The sequence below is a fragment of the Phalaenopsis equestris genome, unplaced genomic scaffold, assembly GCF_001263595.1.
Source record: "Phalaenopsis equestris unplaced genomic scaffold, ASM126359v1 Scaffold001027, whole genome shotgun sequence".
NCBI classification, from domain to species: Eukaryota; Viridiplantae; Streptophyta; class Magnoliopsida; order Asparagales; family Orchidaceae; genus Phalaenopsis; species Phalaenopsis equestris.
In genome coordinates this window covers 311,184-327,856 of record NW_018165466.1, presented here as the reverse complement: position 1 = coordinate 327,856, position 16,673 = coordinate 311,184, and the positions used below count along the sequence as shown (strand labels likewise).

Below are 16,673 nucleotides of genomic sequence, written 5' to 3'. Positions count from 1 at the left end.
GTAGAATTCAGTTTAATCAGCATATGAACTTGTTTGGTCAAAACCGGAGGAGATTCTTCAGAGTTTACGGTAATCTGTGTTTAGCTTTGTTAAGCTCATGGAATTTCAAATTGATTCAATTTAAATATCGTGGTGTCATTTTGTTCCTTCTCCGAACACAAAAATCAAGCCATAACAATTATCTTAAAATTCCTCCTTAATTTCGTGGTGGCTTGAAGGCCTTCAACACGGCTTCCTTATTTGTGGATTTCTTGTCACTCACCATCACTTTTTTTTTTTTTTTTTTCCCGTCTAAAAGCTAACTGAAGTGCTAAAAATTCAGAAATTAATGAAAAAGTGTTGATCATGTCTTATTTATAAGCAACGTGGGCACAAAAATCTAGGAAGCTCAATTATGAGAAGCAATTATTATGCAATAAATAAGTTAATTTTTACATTTAATTTAATAATTATTATTGCAGCTTTCATTTTCAAGAAGTAAGAGAATCGGAAAACTAAATACATACATAAAAAAGTTGCACAAATCTTAAGGAAATTCAACGAATGTTGCTAAATTGACACCAAAGAACTACATCGGGATAGTCAAAAGACAATGACAACAAGCGTTGGTTCCTTCGGTTGGAACTATGGCTTATCGAACGAAAGAATAGGAGACATGTTCTGAGGAGCAATCAGCTATGGCTAGCTCCCTTGACTGATTATGGAATTCTTCATTGGTAATCCTCTGAGTAGGACCCTTTGTCCAAGGAGAGCTGCTTGTCAGATTATGGTAATATACCCTTTGACTGACGGTTCAAGTTCACCTCAACGACAAGATGGTCTCTACTGAGGATTCTCTCAAGGAGGCCGACCGAAGACCTCTTAGTTAACCAAACAATTATCAGTCGATCGAATGACAACATCAGTGAACCATTAAATACCCCCCTTTCGAACAGTTATGAATGTGAAATGGTGCCAAAGTTTGTTATGGACATTAAAGGGTCTTGGAGTAAGTTATAAATATGAAAATGTTTAATAATGACATGTCAAATCCCTATTAAAATAGGGACAAACATGTAACTATAGTAGATACTCCTATGATCTATGAATAAGAATCATTTCTTCAAGAAATGACTGCTGAATTTATCCCCTCGTAATTTGTGTTACCATATACTTTATCTCTCTCTCTCTCTCACTTTCTCTATCTTCCTCTCATCTGTCCAACCTTCTATACGTTGGGTGTGATCAGCAAGATATTTTTTGGATTCAACAATTGTATTAATATTTTTTTATTTAAAGATTATCTTAAAAGCTATTATTATTGTTGGGATTTGAATTTAACATATCCAATTCAGCCATGCCAATGAATTGCTTTGGCTTGATGAGAGAAAACATGATTAGAGAATTTTACATACATACCACTCAATTCTTTTCTTTTTACATATCTAACACCTAAACTTCAACTTTTACATGCATGTCACCATCTCCATGCATGACAAGGCCTTTTTTTTTTTGAAGTAAAATAGTGATATTTTTTTGTCTGATATGAAAAGTTTATATGGTATACATATAATAATTAAAATATTATGTTATATATGAAAATACAAACGAATTGCGTGGTATTTATGTAAATACCTCATTAAAAATTATTTCAAAAAAAAAAATAATAAACATATAAATATTTTCTTAATAACTAATTCTTAAAATAACAATAAGTCATATAAAAATCGAAGTAATTATTTAACATTCCAATTAATCATATAAAAACCAAATCAGCCACATAAACACCAAATATTTTAAATAAATTGCATCGGAGAAGATCAATAAGTCACCTAATTTTTTTTTAAGTGCCTATTTATGAGAGAAAAAGAATATTTAATATGTTGGTTTTAAAAATTTCAAGAACAACCGCCTAAGGCCAAGTTTGGATCCTTTAAATGGGATGTTCGCGCATGGAGCCCCGCGTTTGCATTTCAGAACGACGAAGGCGAACGCTCGAGAAACGATCCCTCTCCGGCTACTTTCTGTCCAACAAACGAGGCCCCAGCGATCCCCATGTGACATCTTCGCATCTCTATGCAGGCAAGGCGTGTTGGAAAATTTTTGGTTGAGTATTGTAACGAAGAGCAAAAGGTAAAGATTCCTTGAAAAAAATTAAATCTAAGTAAACTTTGGGAGAAAGTTACGACGCCAGAACTAATGTTCTGTTTAGAAGACCACGGACTGAGGATAGTGCGTATTTTTCAGAGGCCCATTCAAAGCAGCTTATTTAGCCAAGCCAGATTTCTGCTGTACGAACTGTATATAGAGAAAGGCTAGAAAATAGTATTAAAATTAATGACTATTTTTTCTTAGATGAAACAGTCTTGTCCTTGTTTTAGAGCAAGCTTTAATGAGAACTTAGATGCAAATTCAACTCAACGGATTAGAAATGATTGGAATGAAGATATAGATAGACAAAGGCGGTATTAGGTAGTATATTATTTATAGGATTTAGCTTGAATGCAGTTAAATATTAAAAACTAAAAAATAAATTTAACACTTCGTTAAATTCAATTTTATCATGTTCTGTTTTTCTCTTCCAGCGTTTCATCATTTTAATTGCTAAATTTGGATTTAGTAAATCAGATTGCGAGCGGGATTTATTTTATTGTTGCTTGAGAGCTCTTGTTTCATAACATTGATATGATAAACTCGGATTTGATAAATCCTATTTGACGGAAAATTAAGTTGCAGCAGAATACGGCCTAAAAGACATAAATTTGAAAGATTGGAGATATCACTCTCAACATATGGAATAAAAGTCGTGAGTAGTCATAAAAAATTCAATGCAAGAGACTCTTCTCATGGCATTGAGGCTAGAAAACGTACCAAGGATGATATTGATCATAAAAATAGAACTTAAATATATTAATGAAGTTTTGTGTGAAAATTTTGGATTGATAGTAATGGAGGATGAACTAAGTCAATTTGTTAGAAATGATATTTAGGAATTAATCCCAAAACTCAAGATCAAAATATCATTTAAGCAAAGTAAGTCTTAAGATGACTTCACATATACTATTAAAATTAAGTTCTAATTAGTTGTACAAGGCTATGTGCACAAATTCAATGCATATATTTTAAAAAATCATTTGCGCCTATAAAGAATTAGAGGTTATTATAAGGCGACTCTTATATTTGCTTATTTTATGGTCATCTTAGGAAGTTATTGATGATGGTAAAACACACCCCATCTTCAAGTCAATAGTATAAAAGTGTTCTCTAAACTAATTCACCATTCAATTTTCAATAAACATCAAAGTTATGGATCGATTATCTCTTATCCTGTTCTACATTGTTATAGTTCTCATTTATCAATCGACATATTTCATTGTAATGTTTTACATAACCTCAAATTCTCTCTAATGATCTGACATTATGCATGTTTTATTCAACTTCAATGCTAGTTATTTAGCTTACATCATTGTCCACTATGCATGTTTAATACTTTCCCTAAAATAATTTAATTATAATCCATTTAGGGAAATGGTTCTCTTCATAGTCAAACACCATTGGGTGAATAAAGAATTACCAACTTCGCCATTTATATAGAGACCACAAATCTTGCATGCATGTGGAAATTGCCTAACTACTGAGGCATATAAAGACTTTCAAACTCCAACAGCTGTATAAAGACTACCCACTCCTTTAGGTATATAAAGGCCACCAAACTTTAATTACCTTATAAAGACTGCTGTGATGTGATCAGAAGTTGGAAATTTTAGAGGATGTTTGGAACATAATTTTAATGGGGATTTATGTTAAATGTTAACATAAATTTACCAAACGCGAAACAAAAGTCGTTAAATCTTGTCGTTTGATTAAATCCAAGAGTTTCACTGTTTTAATGTAGATCCTAGATTTCTTAAATCTTATTTCCTATATATATTATTTATTTATTATTATTATTATCGGTATTTAGCAGAGACCCAGATACCGATTTCCCATGCGCTAGGTCTCATGATGAGAGCCCGAGCCATGTGCCTAAATATTTGAGAACCCAACACCACTGAGGATCGAACACGTGACCTGAGGGGACTTACAGTAAACCCCCCCAACCAACAGACTACGGCTTGCGTCACACACGCGCGCGTGCACACACACACACACACATATGTATATAAGTGTTTATCATAATTAATTAAGAATTAAATTTGCGAAAACTCAAAATGGATCTCAAGTGAACTAAGAATCAATTTATTTTGAGTCAAATTAGTCAAAACTCAAACTTATTTAAAATTTTGGTCATGTTCATGAATAGCTTAAGGGTCCGTTTGGTTCGGCGTTCTTGCTGCTGCGCGGTGCCGCCCCACACCTATTAATAAAAATATCGGTGTTTGTTTCAGCGTGGCTCCCCCGCTTCCCGTGGTATCGATCGAAAGCCGAAAGCTAGGTAAGGCCCGCTGCCCAGCTTTTGAAAGCATTTTTTACCCCTGGTGCCCCTTTGCCCTAGAACGTGAGACTTGCGAATTCGTCGTCCCTTCCCGTCATCTTCTTCAGCGAGCTTTGTTCCTGTGCATCTCCTTTCATATTTCTCTTCCTGTTTTCGTGATCTACCAGGAAGGAACATTTTAGGTCTGGAATTACGATATATTTTTCTCATCTTCCTTCCTCTGCCTCTGCTCGAAAGGTTTCCTTAGATCTGGAAGTTAGGTTTTTCCGTTGGCTTTTCGATCATGGAAAATATATATCGTGGCCCTATTTTACGTATCCTGGAAGATATATGGTGATGTTGTCCTGTTAGAAGGAACATTTTAGGGTTTTTTTAGAAAGGATTATGCCATCCTGTTACAAGTTTTAAGGTTATGCTACCCTGTTAAAAGCTTTATGGTATCCTGTTAAAAGCTATTTGCTATCCTGTTGGGTTACGATAAAAATTTTGTTATGTTTAGGGTTAGGTTGAAAGCCTAAAGCATGATTCATGCACCTGTATATTGGTTGCTTCCCTTGTCATTTACTCATTTCTCAAAATGGTACTAATTGCAAAGCTCTTAAATATGACCTCTGCAGGTTAAAGGGCTTATTAATTTATATAAAATTGTTCTGCCTTACTTGAGGAAGGTTTCATGTGGGATGGAATCCTTTAACATGTTTGGATGACCAAAATCTTTTACTTATAAGCAACTTCTCTCAAATCTTGAACACTCTACAGGAAAGTATTATCTGGCGGATGTCAGCTACCCTATGCAACGAGGGTACCTTAAACCTTTCCCTGACACCAGATATCATATACCAAACTTCGAAAGAGCAAGCAATGTTATGCGAAATAGGAAGGAGATGTTCAACATAAAACATTCATCATTGAGAGGGGTCATTGAGAGGACATTTGGCGTTTGGAAAAAAAATGGGTGATATTGCGCGATATGCCAACTTACCCCTTTCTCAAACAAGTACAAATTGTTATAGCGACGATGGCGTTGCACAACTTCATTAGGCGTCACACATCTCAATTTGATGTTGACTTCCACAATGCCGAAGAGAATGAACAGGAAGTCCCAGCTGAAGCTTTTGAATACCGCATCGGTCAATCTCTCCCCCGAGGGGAGAATAACCATGCTACCATTTGCACGAAGGAGGGGGAAGGTGCAAATGAAATGTCGTCCGTATAGTTTTGCACTTGATTATATCACATCTTTTGCACTTCATGATATAAGATTGTAATGGTTCTGTTAAGAAAATGAAGAAACTACATCTTAAATGAAGAAAATACATAAGAACAAGCTATATGTAGAATCGTATGGAATGATTAATAAATCATATAGTTCTTTTTTGAAGTTTGTCAATTGGGTGATATTTTTTACTATATGCCTTTAAGAACAAGCAAAAAAAAATGCATAAGTAATTTTGTTATGTTTTAACAATGGCTTTTTTTTATGTAACCCGTACCTGGATGGAATTCATAATATATTTGCAATTTTTCTTTGTGCAAATTGGTGCCAAATGGAGAAGTGCATTTCTGTGAAGTTTAGCTATTGTTTAGCTATCTTCAAATGTTTCTGTGTAATGTTTATGTGTAATGTTTTGTAATGTTTCTTTAAAGTTTATATATAGTTGCATTTGGTATTTTATCTATCACACCTATATTGTTATGTTTTGCCTTGCAATAAATTATCTAAATGGAAATTGCTTTATAGAACCCTTTGCTTCGGATATGCTTTGCTTCAATTCCTAAATTAGTATCTTTGAGTACATCACGGTATCATATTTTTAGAGGCTTGTTTGCATTTCTTATCCACTGAAGCTTGTTTGCATGCAATTTATTTCGGTATTTTGTAAAGCTATGGAGTAAGACATTGCTGGGAGTTTGGATTTTGGTGAGACACTCTAGGATAGCTTAAACTTGTAAGCAACCATTGCTGTCATTACCAAGTAAAGCTACTCTCTTTAAAATGCAATTAATATTGGATTCAGTCCATTGAGGATGTTTTGAAACCTGTAAACATGAAGTGCAATGAACTTGGGGCTGATTTGGAAACCTGTAAACATTAACTGTCTATGAAGTCTGCTTCTTTTATACATGTTGCTGCAATTTGAATGAAAACCTGTAAACAGGTTGCTGCAATTTCTACCATTGTGGAAGTCTAAGATTGCAAGGGAAAAAACTGAAATTCTATCTTCTAAAACCTGAATTTTCATATATAAATACATATACATTTACGGAACTCACAGCTGACCAGCAGAGATCATGCTCTCGAAAGTTGTTTGGTGGCAAGATTGATACGGGATTTATAAATTTCTTGTTAAGCTCCTCAAAAGAATTCAGGGAATTGGGACAACACACCATTGTTCTGTTATGACAAAGCTATTTGGAAGGCATCATTTTATTTTTTTCAACAGGAAAGGAATATGTTGTAAATATATTTGGAGACATTATTGAGTGTGATCGTTGTATATTTTTGTTTTATTACAGTAATGAATATACATGATTCATTTCCCGTGGATGTAGGTTCGCATGAACGAACCACGTTAATTCTTCTTTCTTTATTGGTTTATTTAATTTATTTTATTTAGTCCCTATAAATCAAAATGCATACTTCAATTTATATCTATGTCGTACTAATTTCATGGGTCATTTACAAATAAAGATCTTGTTACAATTGGAATGTTATTTCCTATTTTGTTGCACTCAGGACAAGATGAGCTCACAGATTTCCGGGACATCTTGACGAACACTCTGTTACTGTGGCCTCGAACCCTCACTGCTGATGTCACGCCAACAACACAACTATGAGAGAAAGTTTTATACCTGCACACGGAGCATTGCCGAACAGTGCAAGTTCTTCCATTGGACAGACGGTTCGATTGATTTCTCAAATGATGTTGATCGAGAATGGAGAACATCACTTGAGCAAAGTCTGACACGGGAGCTACATTGTGTTAATGTTAAGAATAATATAATTATCTTACTAATTGTGATTGTAATAGTTTTAGAGTTTTTCTTGCTCTCTTGATGTTATCGTTTACTTGAGATGTGTTTATATAATTTTGCACTGTTATCGTTGAAATTTGGGATTAATAGAAGTCTTGTATCCCCATGAAATCTTTCGTTATGTAAACGATAAATTTTTGTTGTGATATATAACAGAAATGAGTACTTCAACTCGCAGTTTATTTTTTTTCACAATATTTATGTTTAGATATCTATGACATAAATGAAAAATTAATATACTTCTGTTTGACCATCAAATATTGATATTCATAACTTTTTATATGTTAAACTCTAAACGAATATAACAACATTCTTATTACAACTCTTTTATTTCATATTCTTACCTCTCTAACAAGTAAATATTTTAAAATATAATAATCAATCATATAAATTTAACATAACTATTAATAACTAATTACCCTAAAATATAATTTATTATATTATTAACACGTTGAAGTTTTACTAATTTATTACATAATAAATTTTGCTTTTAGAATCTAAAAAAATTCACTGTTACATTCATCTTTTAAACATTTTAACATATAAAGACAGAATTGTCATTTATCCAGAAACAGCTGCAGCTATTTTCACACAATTACACCAAACAAACAATCAGCTTCCCCGCAACAGCTTTCTATGCCAGTGCAGCTAGGGCTGTCAAAAAAGCTCGTTGTTTGCGAACAATTCGTGTTCGGTTCGTCAATGAGTTCGTGTTCGATTCGTTCGATAAGTAAACGAGACAAACGCGAACAAATTTTTTTCGTTCGGTTAGTTAAACGAACCAAACACGAGCAGTGATGCGTTCGTTCGTGTTCGAATCGTTATTGTTTGAAATATAAAATAATATAAAATAATTATATATATATAATTTATTATATTTTAAAATATTAAATTTTATAAATTATAATATATAATAAAATAATAATAATAATAATATATTAATATAATATAAGTTATATAATTAATATATAATATTATTTTTATATATTAATATTAGAGATGACAAACTAGCTCGTCGTTCGCGAACAGCTTGTGTTCGGTTCGTGTTCGGCTCGTTCGTTAAGAAACGAACACGAGCTTATTTCAAACAAACTAAATTTTAAACGAACCGAACACGAACACAAGCTTTGTTCGTTCGTGTTCGGTTCGTTTACACTCCTAACTGTGCAGCTGCAGCTGTGCCAAATAGATCCTAAATCACATTTTTCTAGATTTACATAAATACGACTCAATCCCTATGTATTTTCATATTTACTTCCTAAGCTTTAAAGTTTATTTATATCCCGCCCTACCAATCCATGAAAATGTATATTTCACTTTTTAAAAGTTGAAATAGTAATATTTCTTATGTGATATGTATGAAAGATTTGGGTGGTAGAAATATAAAAAGTAAATTTTAGGCGTTAGACATGTAAATACATAGAAATTTAGCAGTACTATATAGTGCAAAAGCTAATTCATATATATATATTCATATATATATATATATAGCAATAGAGAAAGCAAATTATATGTAAATGCTCCAATTATAATTTTGACCTAATAAAATTCACTCAAATTCAGTTCAGTGCATTAACAGCTCAGGATCTCTGTGAAGGGCTATCACGAGCTTAGCATTATTATGAGCTAAAGTTTTTGGATTATGCTTGGCACAGACAGTGAGGGCTTCTTTGGAACAAAAAATTAAATATTATGTCCAAAGTCCGATATAGACTTACATTTAGACTCCAATGGTGTACTTTTAGTAAATACATAAGTACACGTGATATTCTGCCAAAATACTTGAAAAAAATGAACTTATTATGGACTAAAACAAACTTAAAATAGTATAATAAATTGTTTCCAAACAAAAGAGAATGCTCAAAGTACACCAATACTATTTTATCAAAAGACAAAATAATACACTTTATGTAGAGCAAAAAAAAATTAAAATAGCATAATAATTGCTTCCAATCTAAGAAATGGATTAAATGAATCTTTTCGTAATAAATAATGATGTGCACTCAAAGTCATTCAAAGTACACTTATATTGTTCTATCAAAGAACATTAAATAATTAACTTTATATGTACCAAAATAACCTTAAAATAGCATAATAAATTCTTTTCAAATTAAGGAAATGGATTAAATGAGATTTTACATGATAAGTAATGGTATACACTCAAAATATACTCATAATATTCTGCCAAATTATATGAGAAAAGAGCTCTATGAGCCAAAACAAGCTTAAAATAGTATATTGAATTATTTACAAATTAAATGGAATGATTAAATATGATTTTTATTGATAAATAAGGGTGTACAATCAAAGTACAACAAAAACAACAACAACATGAATCTTTTTTCTCCATCGCGTCTTATTAAGTGTCATATTTTCATTTAGTTATAGTAAATTAAGATTATTTTTTATACAATAAGCCCAAATTTTCCTAGATCTACCTTTATCTTTTTTAACACAAGTCGAATCTAAAACATCTACTCTCCTAATCAAATCATTAGATGGTCGACATTTATAATCAAAGTACACTCGATTATAATCAAAGTATATTTATATTATTCTTTTAAATGACTTCAAATAATGAACTCTACATGTACCAAAACACTCTTAAAATAATATAATAAATTGTTTTCAAACTACATATATGGACTAAATAAGATTTCTCTTTATAAATTAAGGTGACGCTTAAAGTACATTAACGTTGTCCTATCAAATGACACGAAAAAAATCAACTATATTTGAAACAAAACAAGTTTAAAATAGCATAGTAAATTATTTCAAAAGATAACAAAAGAATTAAATAAGGTTTTTCTTGACCGATAATATTGTACACTCAAAGCACACTCATGCTATTTTACTAAAGGAAATACAAAAATCAATCATATATGAATCAAATCTTGCTTAAAATGACATAATACATTATTTTATATCACCATAAAAGGATTACACAAAATATTTCTTTGATAGACAAAAGTATACACACAAACTATACTCAAAGTACACATGCATTTCTTCCAAAGAAAATTTTAAAAAATCAATAATATATGAAACAAAACATGCTTAAAATGACATAATAAATTGCTTTCTAGTAACACAAATAGATTAGATGAGATTTTTCTTGATAAGTAAGGGTGTACATTCAAAGTACACTCATGTATTTCTAACAAATGACATGAAAAAATCAAATATATATATGAAATAAATAAGCTTAACATAGCATAATACATTATTTACAACAACACAATATGATTACATAATATTTATGTTTATAAGTAAGAGTGTACACTCAAAGTACACTCATGCCCATCCTACTCTAATCAGCTTAAGCGCCAAACAAACAAGCTTTAATGTAAAGTGCTTAAGAAGTTAAAACTGATATTTCATTATAATTGTTTTTTTATTATAATAAACATATTTATAAAATAAAATAAATTTAAATTATTATTAAATTTATAAATCATAAAAAGTTATATATACTAGGTGAAAATTTCAGAAGAAATTTGAACTAACCCCCTTCAATTCTAAAATGTTAGCTTCCCATCCCCCTCATTATGCAGTGTCAGAATTCAACCCCCAAATGCTATAAAAACAAACAATCACTAATAAATCTCATTGGCCAATCTCTTCCAGCTTCCTCAGAATCTGTCTTACATCCGGTCTAAGCGCCGGTGAAGGGGAGCAGCAAGCCATTGCCAGCTGATAAAAGCTTCTCAGAAGAGCTTCAATGTTAAAGCTCTGTTCTTTCCTCTCACTGATAATGTCACTGCTGAACACATCAGACATCTTCTGATTGAGCACCAACAGTCTGCAACTCGTCGGATCCTTGCGAGTCAGCATCTCGAGCAAGATGATCCCTAAGCTGTAGATATCTGTCTCTACACTCGCCTCCTTTATCTTCATCAGCTCAGGAGCTTTGTATCCCTCAACAGTGAGAGCGTCAAACATTCCCTGCGCTGCAACTGGTCGGAGAAGGAGATGAAGGCCGAAGTCTGAGAGGCGGGGCTGGAGATCGCGATCGAGCATAATGTTGTTGGACTTGAGGTTGCCATGGATGAGAGGTTTCTGTGATCCGTTGTGGAGGTGATCCAGTCCTGTGGCAATTCCCAGTGAAATGCTGTGTATGATTTCCCATCTGTTAGATAAATTAGACTGAGGACTTTCGCCTGTATACAGATCGTATGAAATCAGATGGGTGAGGTTTAAGTTGCAATTTTCATAGCAAGAATCAAATGGTTTAATGTTGGGACAAAAAGGAAGGAGATGTTTGGATCAGTAGTTTCAGTCACGCAGTTTAAGAGAATCAGTTTCAGAAAAGAGACAATTTTGGGCCCCCTTGTTAGCTTGAAGTTAGAAAACTTATTCAGAAAAAGAAGTTGTAAAATTCTCTTAAATATAATTTGTAAAAGATCGAAAGTCAAAACATTCTTTTTTAAATCTTTAAATGGACAAGGCATCACAACAAACCAAAATCGCCACAAAACACCCTAAAAATTCGAACTTTAACTCATTTTCTTCACAAAAATCGATAGAATTTACAGAAACAGCTTACATCAAACCAAGGAAAGAAGCTACCTTTTAGAAACTGTGCCAAATTCCCGGCTGCGTAGAAGGGATAAACGAAGAGCTTCTCTCCTCTAGGTCCAACGTATAATGACCTCAGAGGAACCAGATTAGGGTGCCGGATGAGCCCAATAGCCCGGATCGCCGGCCGAATCTCCTCACTCCGGCCAATGGAGACCGGTCGAAGGAACCGGAGCAACATAACCGCATTTCCATCTCCCTCAGAGCTTCTTTTAATGCTGGCTCTGTAAACAGTCCCATAACTCGACTTCGCAACCACCTGACCCGGCGCGTTAAGAATGTCCTGTATCTTCAAATGCTCCCCGCCAGCGAACACCACCAGCTCTTCTTCTTCTTCTTCAACTTCCGCGCACTCAAAATCCCCTCTTTCTGGCGACTCTTCGTGGCCCGTTTGTCTGATTAGAACCCTTCTCGTGCGAATATAACAGTAGCAGATACAGGCAATGAGGAGGAGAAAAAGAAAGGGAGGGATTACGGCTATAATGATTCGTACAGAACGAGTCCATTTCATTTTCAGTCGACGGGGTTGTTAGTCTGAGTTGGGGGAGCTCAGGAGAGCTGGTTTTGATGGAAGTTTTAGGGATTTGGTAAAATCTGGTTTGAAGAAGGAAGGAAGAAAAAGAATGTTGATTTGATCTGAGTTCATTGTGGGATTAAGAAGCGGGGAAGGATGAAAGTTGACTAATTGTTAGGGTTTTCTTTGAGGGGAGGAGAAAGAGAGATGAAAGTTTACACCTTTCGGCGGTGAGAGAGAGAGGGAGGAGGATGGAAGAGGGAAGGCTCTGCTAAGTGGGCATGGCGGCCATTTGGAAAGCAGGCTGTGATGGGATTCTGCTACGGTAAAATTGCGGGCGTGTTCGATCCTTCTGATAGGATCAAGTGCGGAGCTATAAATGCGGATTTATTTGGTAAGTGTGGAATTGACTAGTTTTAAATGGCTTGCAATATAATTTTGTATAAGAAATTATTTAAAGTTTAGTAATGCGTAGCAAGTGCCAGCTGGGGTAATTTTATAATTTTTTTTAACTAATTATAAATATATATATAACTCAGTAAATAAAATTGCACATATATGAATTAAAGTTCTATTTTGAGTGTGAATTTATTTAAAAATTGTTGAGCTAATCTTAAAATTTTTATTAATGATAATATTTATGATGATATCTTGGTTGACAATGACACAGTGAAACATATTAGGGGGATGTACAAACATAGCAACGAACTCTTATATATTTACATACTTTAAAAGTAAATTTTCCTTTTTATATTTATACCCTCACCAATCTTCCATATCACATCAAAAATACATATTTTAATGCATAACTCTGAGTACCTTTGCAAATTATCGTGATATCTGGTTGGTGATCTAAGTTCTCAAAAATCCCTCTCACAAATCAATGATGAGGAGATTAATATATACTTTTGTAATGTTAGAATTTATGTCTATAAATGGATGGTTCATGTCATTAATAAGGATGCACTCTCTTTTTTTTCTATTTCTCACTGTACACACACTCTCACTATCTAATAGAACGCTTTATACCTTGGGTGTGTTTCTCTGACTTTTTTGGATTCAATATCAACGATCGTTCGCGGCTTCATCCAAGACAAGCCCTTGGTAATGAAGCTGTTCATACATAAACTTTACACCTAGTCTAAAGAGATCATTCTAGCTTTCCCTTGGTTGAGTGGCGATGAGCTCCCTGACGACCAACAATTCAAAGCACAAGCATCATCTCCCCACGATCGACTAGCAACTCCCACCCGAATACGGTAAATTCCTTGCGAAGTGTGACAATTTTCCTCTCCACCTGATGAACTCTTTCCAGAACTTCCAACAATTTTCTGTCTCTGCCTCTTATAGAATAACTCACAAAATGAAGGAAACACTCCTCCATCTCAATAAGACGATGTAGTATGAGTTAGAAAACACATGATCCCTCTCGGTCGCCTCCTCTTCCCGAGTTGCGCCGGAAGAAACCCAACAACCCACACTCTGGCCCCGTTATGAGTGCTCTGCTCAACACCCGACTCAGCACTCTGATCCTAAGTACCTTGCTCCAATACATCCTAATTCAGTATATCCTCTCCATCCACCGCCACCTGTTTTGTATTTGCTCCACTGACCACAACATGGTTTATGACAACATCATCATCTTCAAGGCCATTGTATGTATCTACTAATACAGAGTCGATAGTCAAAACTCCGATTGTTGCACCGAAGAAAAAAGATACAAAAGGCAATTCAAGCTACATATCCAAAATCCGCCCCCATTCAAATGTGGTGTAAGAAAAAATGTCATCACCAGTTTTCCCAAGTTGTCCGCCTTCAGAGAAAAGACCGTTCTTTGCAAATCAAAGCCTCATCTCAGCTTCGGATGTTGTCTGCTCAAAACCTACCTAGGGAAGCACGATCCTAGTGACAATCTGAGCGGACAAACTCTCTCTTCCGGCAGGAACATCCACCTCTAACGTGTGCCCTATTGGAAGATTGTAAGGACAACCTCTAGCCTGCTCTGCAACACTCTGATGAGATAAGTCTGCATGAAAACCAGAAGAACCAGATCGACCCTCACGATCACATCTCCCTAGCTTAGGCACAACTCTGTTCTTATTCATCCCCTTCGCAGAAGCTTCACTCGCCGGCTTGCGCTTTATGTCGACTTATAAGCCTTTATCCGCATATTACTCGTAGCTTTGGGGAGGGCACTCTTATCGGCAGACGATGCTCCTTCACTAAACATCGCGACAAACACAGAGATAAAAGGACAAAAGACAAAGGATCAGGAAGAAACAAAAATAGTGCAATCTTTCCTTACCTTAAGGTCTATTTATAATGACCGGGGCATGGAAATTCAGGGGAGTACACTACGCAATAATGTCTCTTAATTATTTTATACCCGTAAAAAGATTCTCTTATCTTTGTGTGCAGTTCGGCTTTCAATGAGTAAGAGAATTAGATAACTAAATAGGTATATGAGAAATATATCAACACGATTCTCAAGACAAATGGATGGCTCTAGAAGAAGATATGAACGGTCAGACCTAACTCATTGACGACCGCCTGATTTTGGCATTGACGAAGGGAGTGCCTTGTCTGGGCGATTGGTAGAGCGTGCAAGAAGATCTCTCATAAGGTGGTGATTGGCCATCAAGACGATCCACAATGAGTATCCTCTTGGATTAGATGTCGATGGAGTCAAGGCTCAGCAGCGCGTTCCGTGAATTTCTTGTTAATCGAATCGGTCTTCTAATTTTATTATATGCAAATATCTTTGTAAATTATCAAAAATTCTCTCAGACAAATCAATGATGAAGGGATTAATGTGTATTTTTATAATGTCATGACATATGCCTATAAATAGAGGGTCTATATAATGAATAAAATGGACAATCTCTTTTATTGTTTCTTACTATACTTTCTCTCTTTCTCTATGATAGAACGCCCTGCATCTTGGGCATCTTTCAACAATATATCTTATATATAAATTAAATGAGATATTAACTAGTGAATTGGTTGCCCTTGAGAATGGTCCTAAGTGAGATATTAACTAGTGAAAATGGTGGGGCCATGAATACAAGGTTAGGTTTTATTTTTTTTTTTAATTTTGTCAGGAAAAGGTCTATTCCAGTTAGGTTTGAAGTTAAAGATTTAAGGACGGGGAAAAGCTCATAAGATAAGAAATTTAAATTTAAAAAAATGTATTCCAGCATTTGGATTTGTTTGGGACTTTTGGGTAGACTTGCATCTAATTTTTAAATAAATTTATATTTTTAATAAGATAAGTAGGGACTATGATAATAACATATATAATTGAATAAAACTTTCATCAAATAAAAGTCAATATAAAATGATGTTATGGCTGACATGATCTTTAAATGCGTTCGATTAGCTCTTGTAACTATAATTAACATTTAGTTTTGACGAGCTGAAGAAACAATTAATGATTAAATAAAATAAAAAATTCAGATTTTAAAATTCTCACTTAAATAAGGGTGTGGAAGTGTCAAGATATTATCATCAACTTTGATTTAATTTAATAATCATCCTGACAAATATATATATATATATATATATATATATATATTTGCAAGAATAATAAAATAGTAATCATATAATTTACATTAAAATATTAAACTATTGACAAAAGACATGCAATAATTTTAAAGACAACTTGAATTGATAAAGATGCTTCCTACAAAGTTTATATCAAAATAATAAGAACTTGAGATGATTTGTTCTTTTTGAGGTAATATTTGATAGCAAATATTTTAGCAACACATGAGAATATATTTCTTATTTGATGAGTCATCAATAATTTATTTTATAAAATACAAATCTTGATGTATTTTTTTATGAATGATCTATTAAATTCGAAATTAATATCACTTGGGTCTTAATTTCAACAATTTTATGATTAAATTAACTATCTTGACAAGACGAACCCAATGATGCTAAAGTCGGTTCAACCTGGGTACTATCAAGCTCAGAGGAATTGAAGCATATTTGGGAGCTTCGGGTCTTCAATTGAATTGATCAAATGAATTTCAAAGTTGACATATTTATAGTTAAATTTGAGGTCATTAAGACATTGAAATAATTAAAAAAATATATGTGATCAAAGGAAAACAACAGTGACCATCC

The 16,673-nt window shown here is 33.7% G+C and overlaps 1 protein-coding gene across 1 annotated transcript; it reads right to left on the bottom strand.

The window, feature by feature from the left end:
- Positions 1-10,939: 10,939 nt before the first annotated feature.
- Positions 10,940-12,926, bottom strand: LOC110032777 (putative kinase-like protein TMKL1). The gene is made up of 2 exons (XM_020736529.1): positions 12,020-12,926; positions 10,940-11,610 (listed from the first exon to the last, which is right to left on the bottom strand). The coding sequence occupies exons 1-2, from the start codon at positions 12,537-12,539 to the stop codon at positions 11,057-11,059; spliced, it is 1,074 nt and encodes a 357-aa protein (XP_020592188.1). The 5' UTR covers positions 12,540-12,926; the 3' UTR covers positions 10,940-11,056.
- Between the last annotated feature and the right edge of the window lie 3,747 nt (positions 12,927-16,673).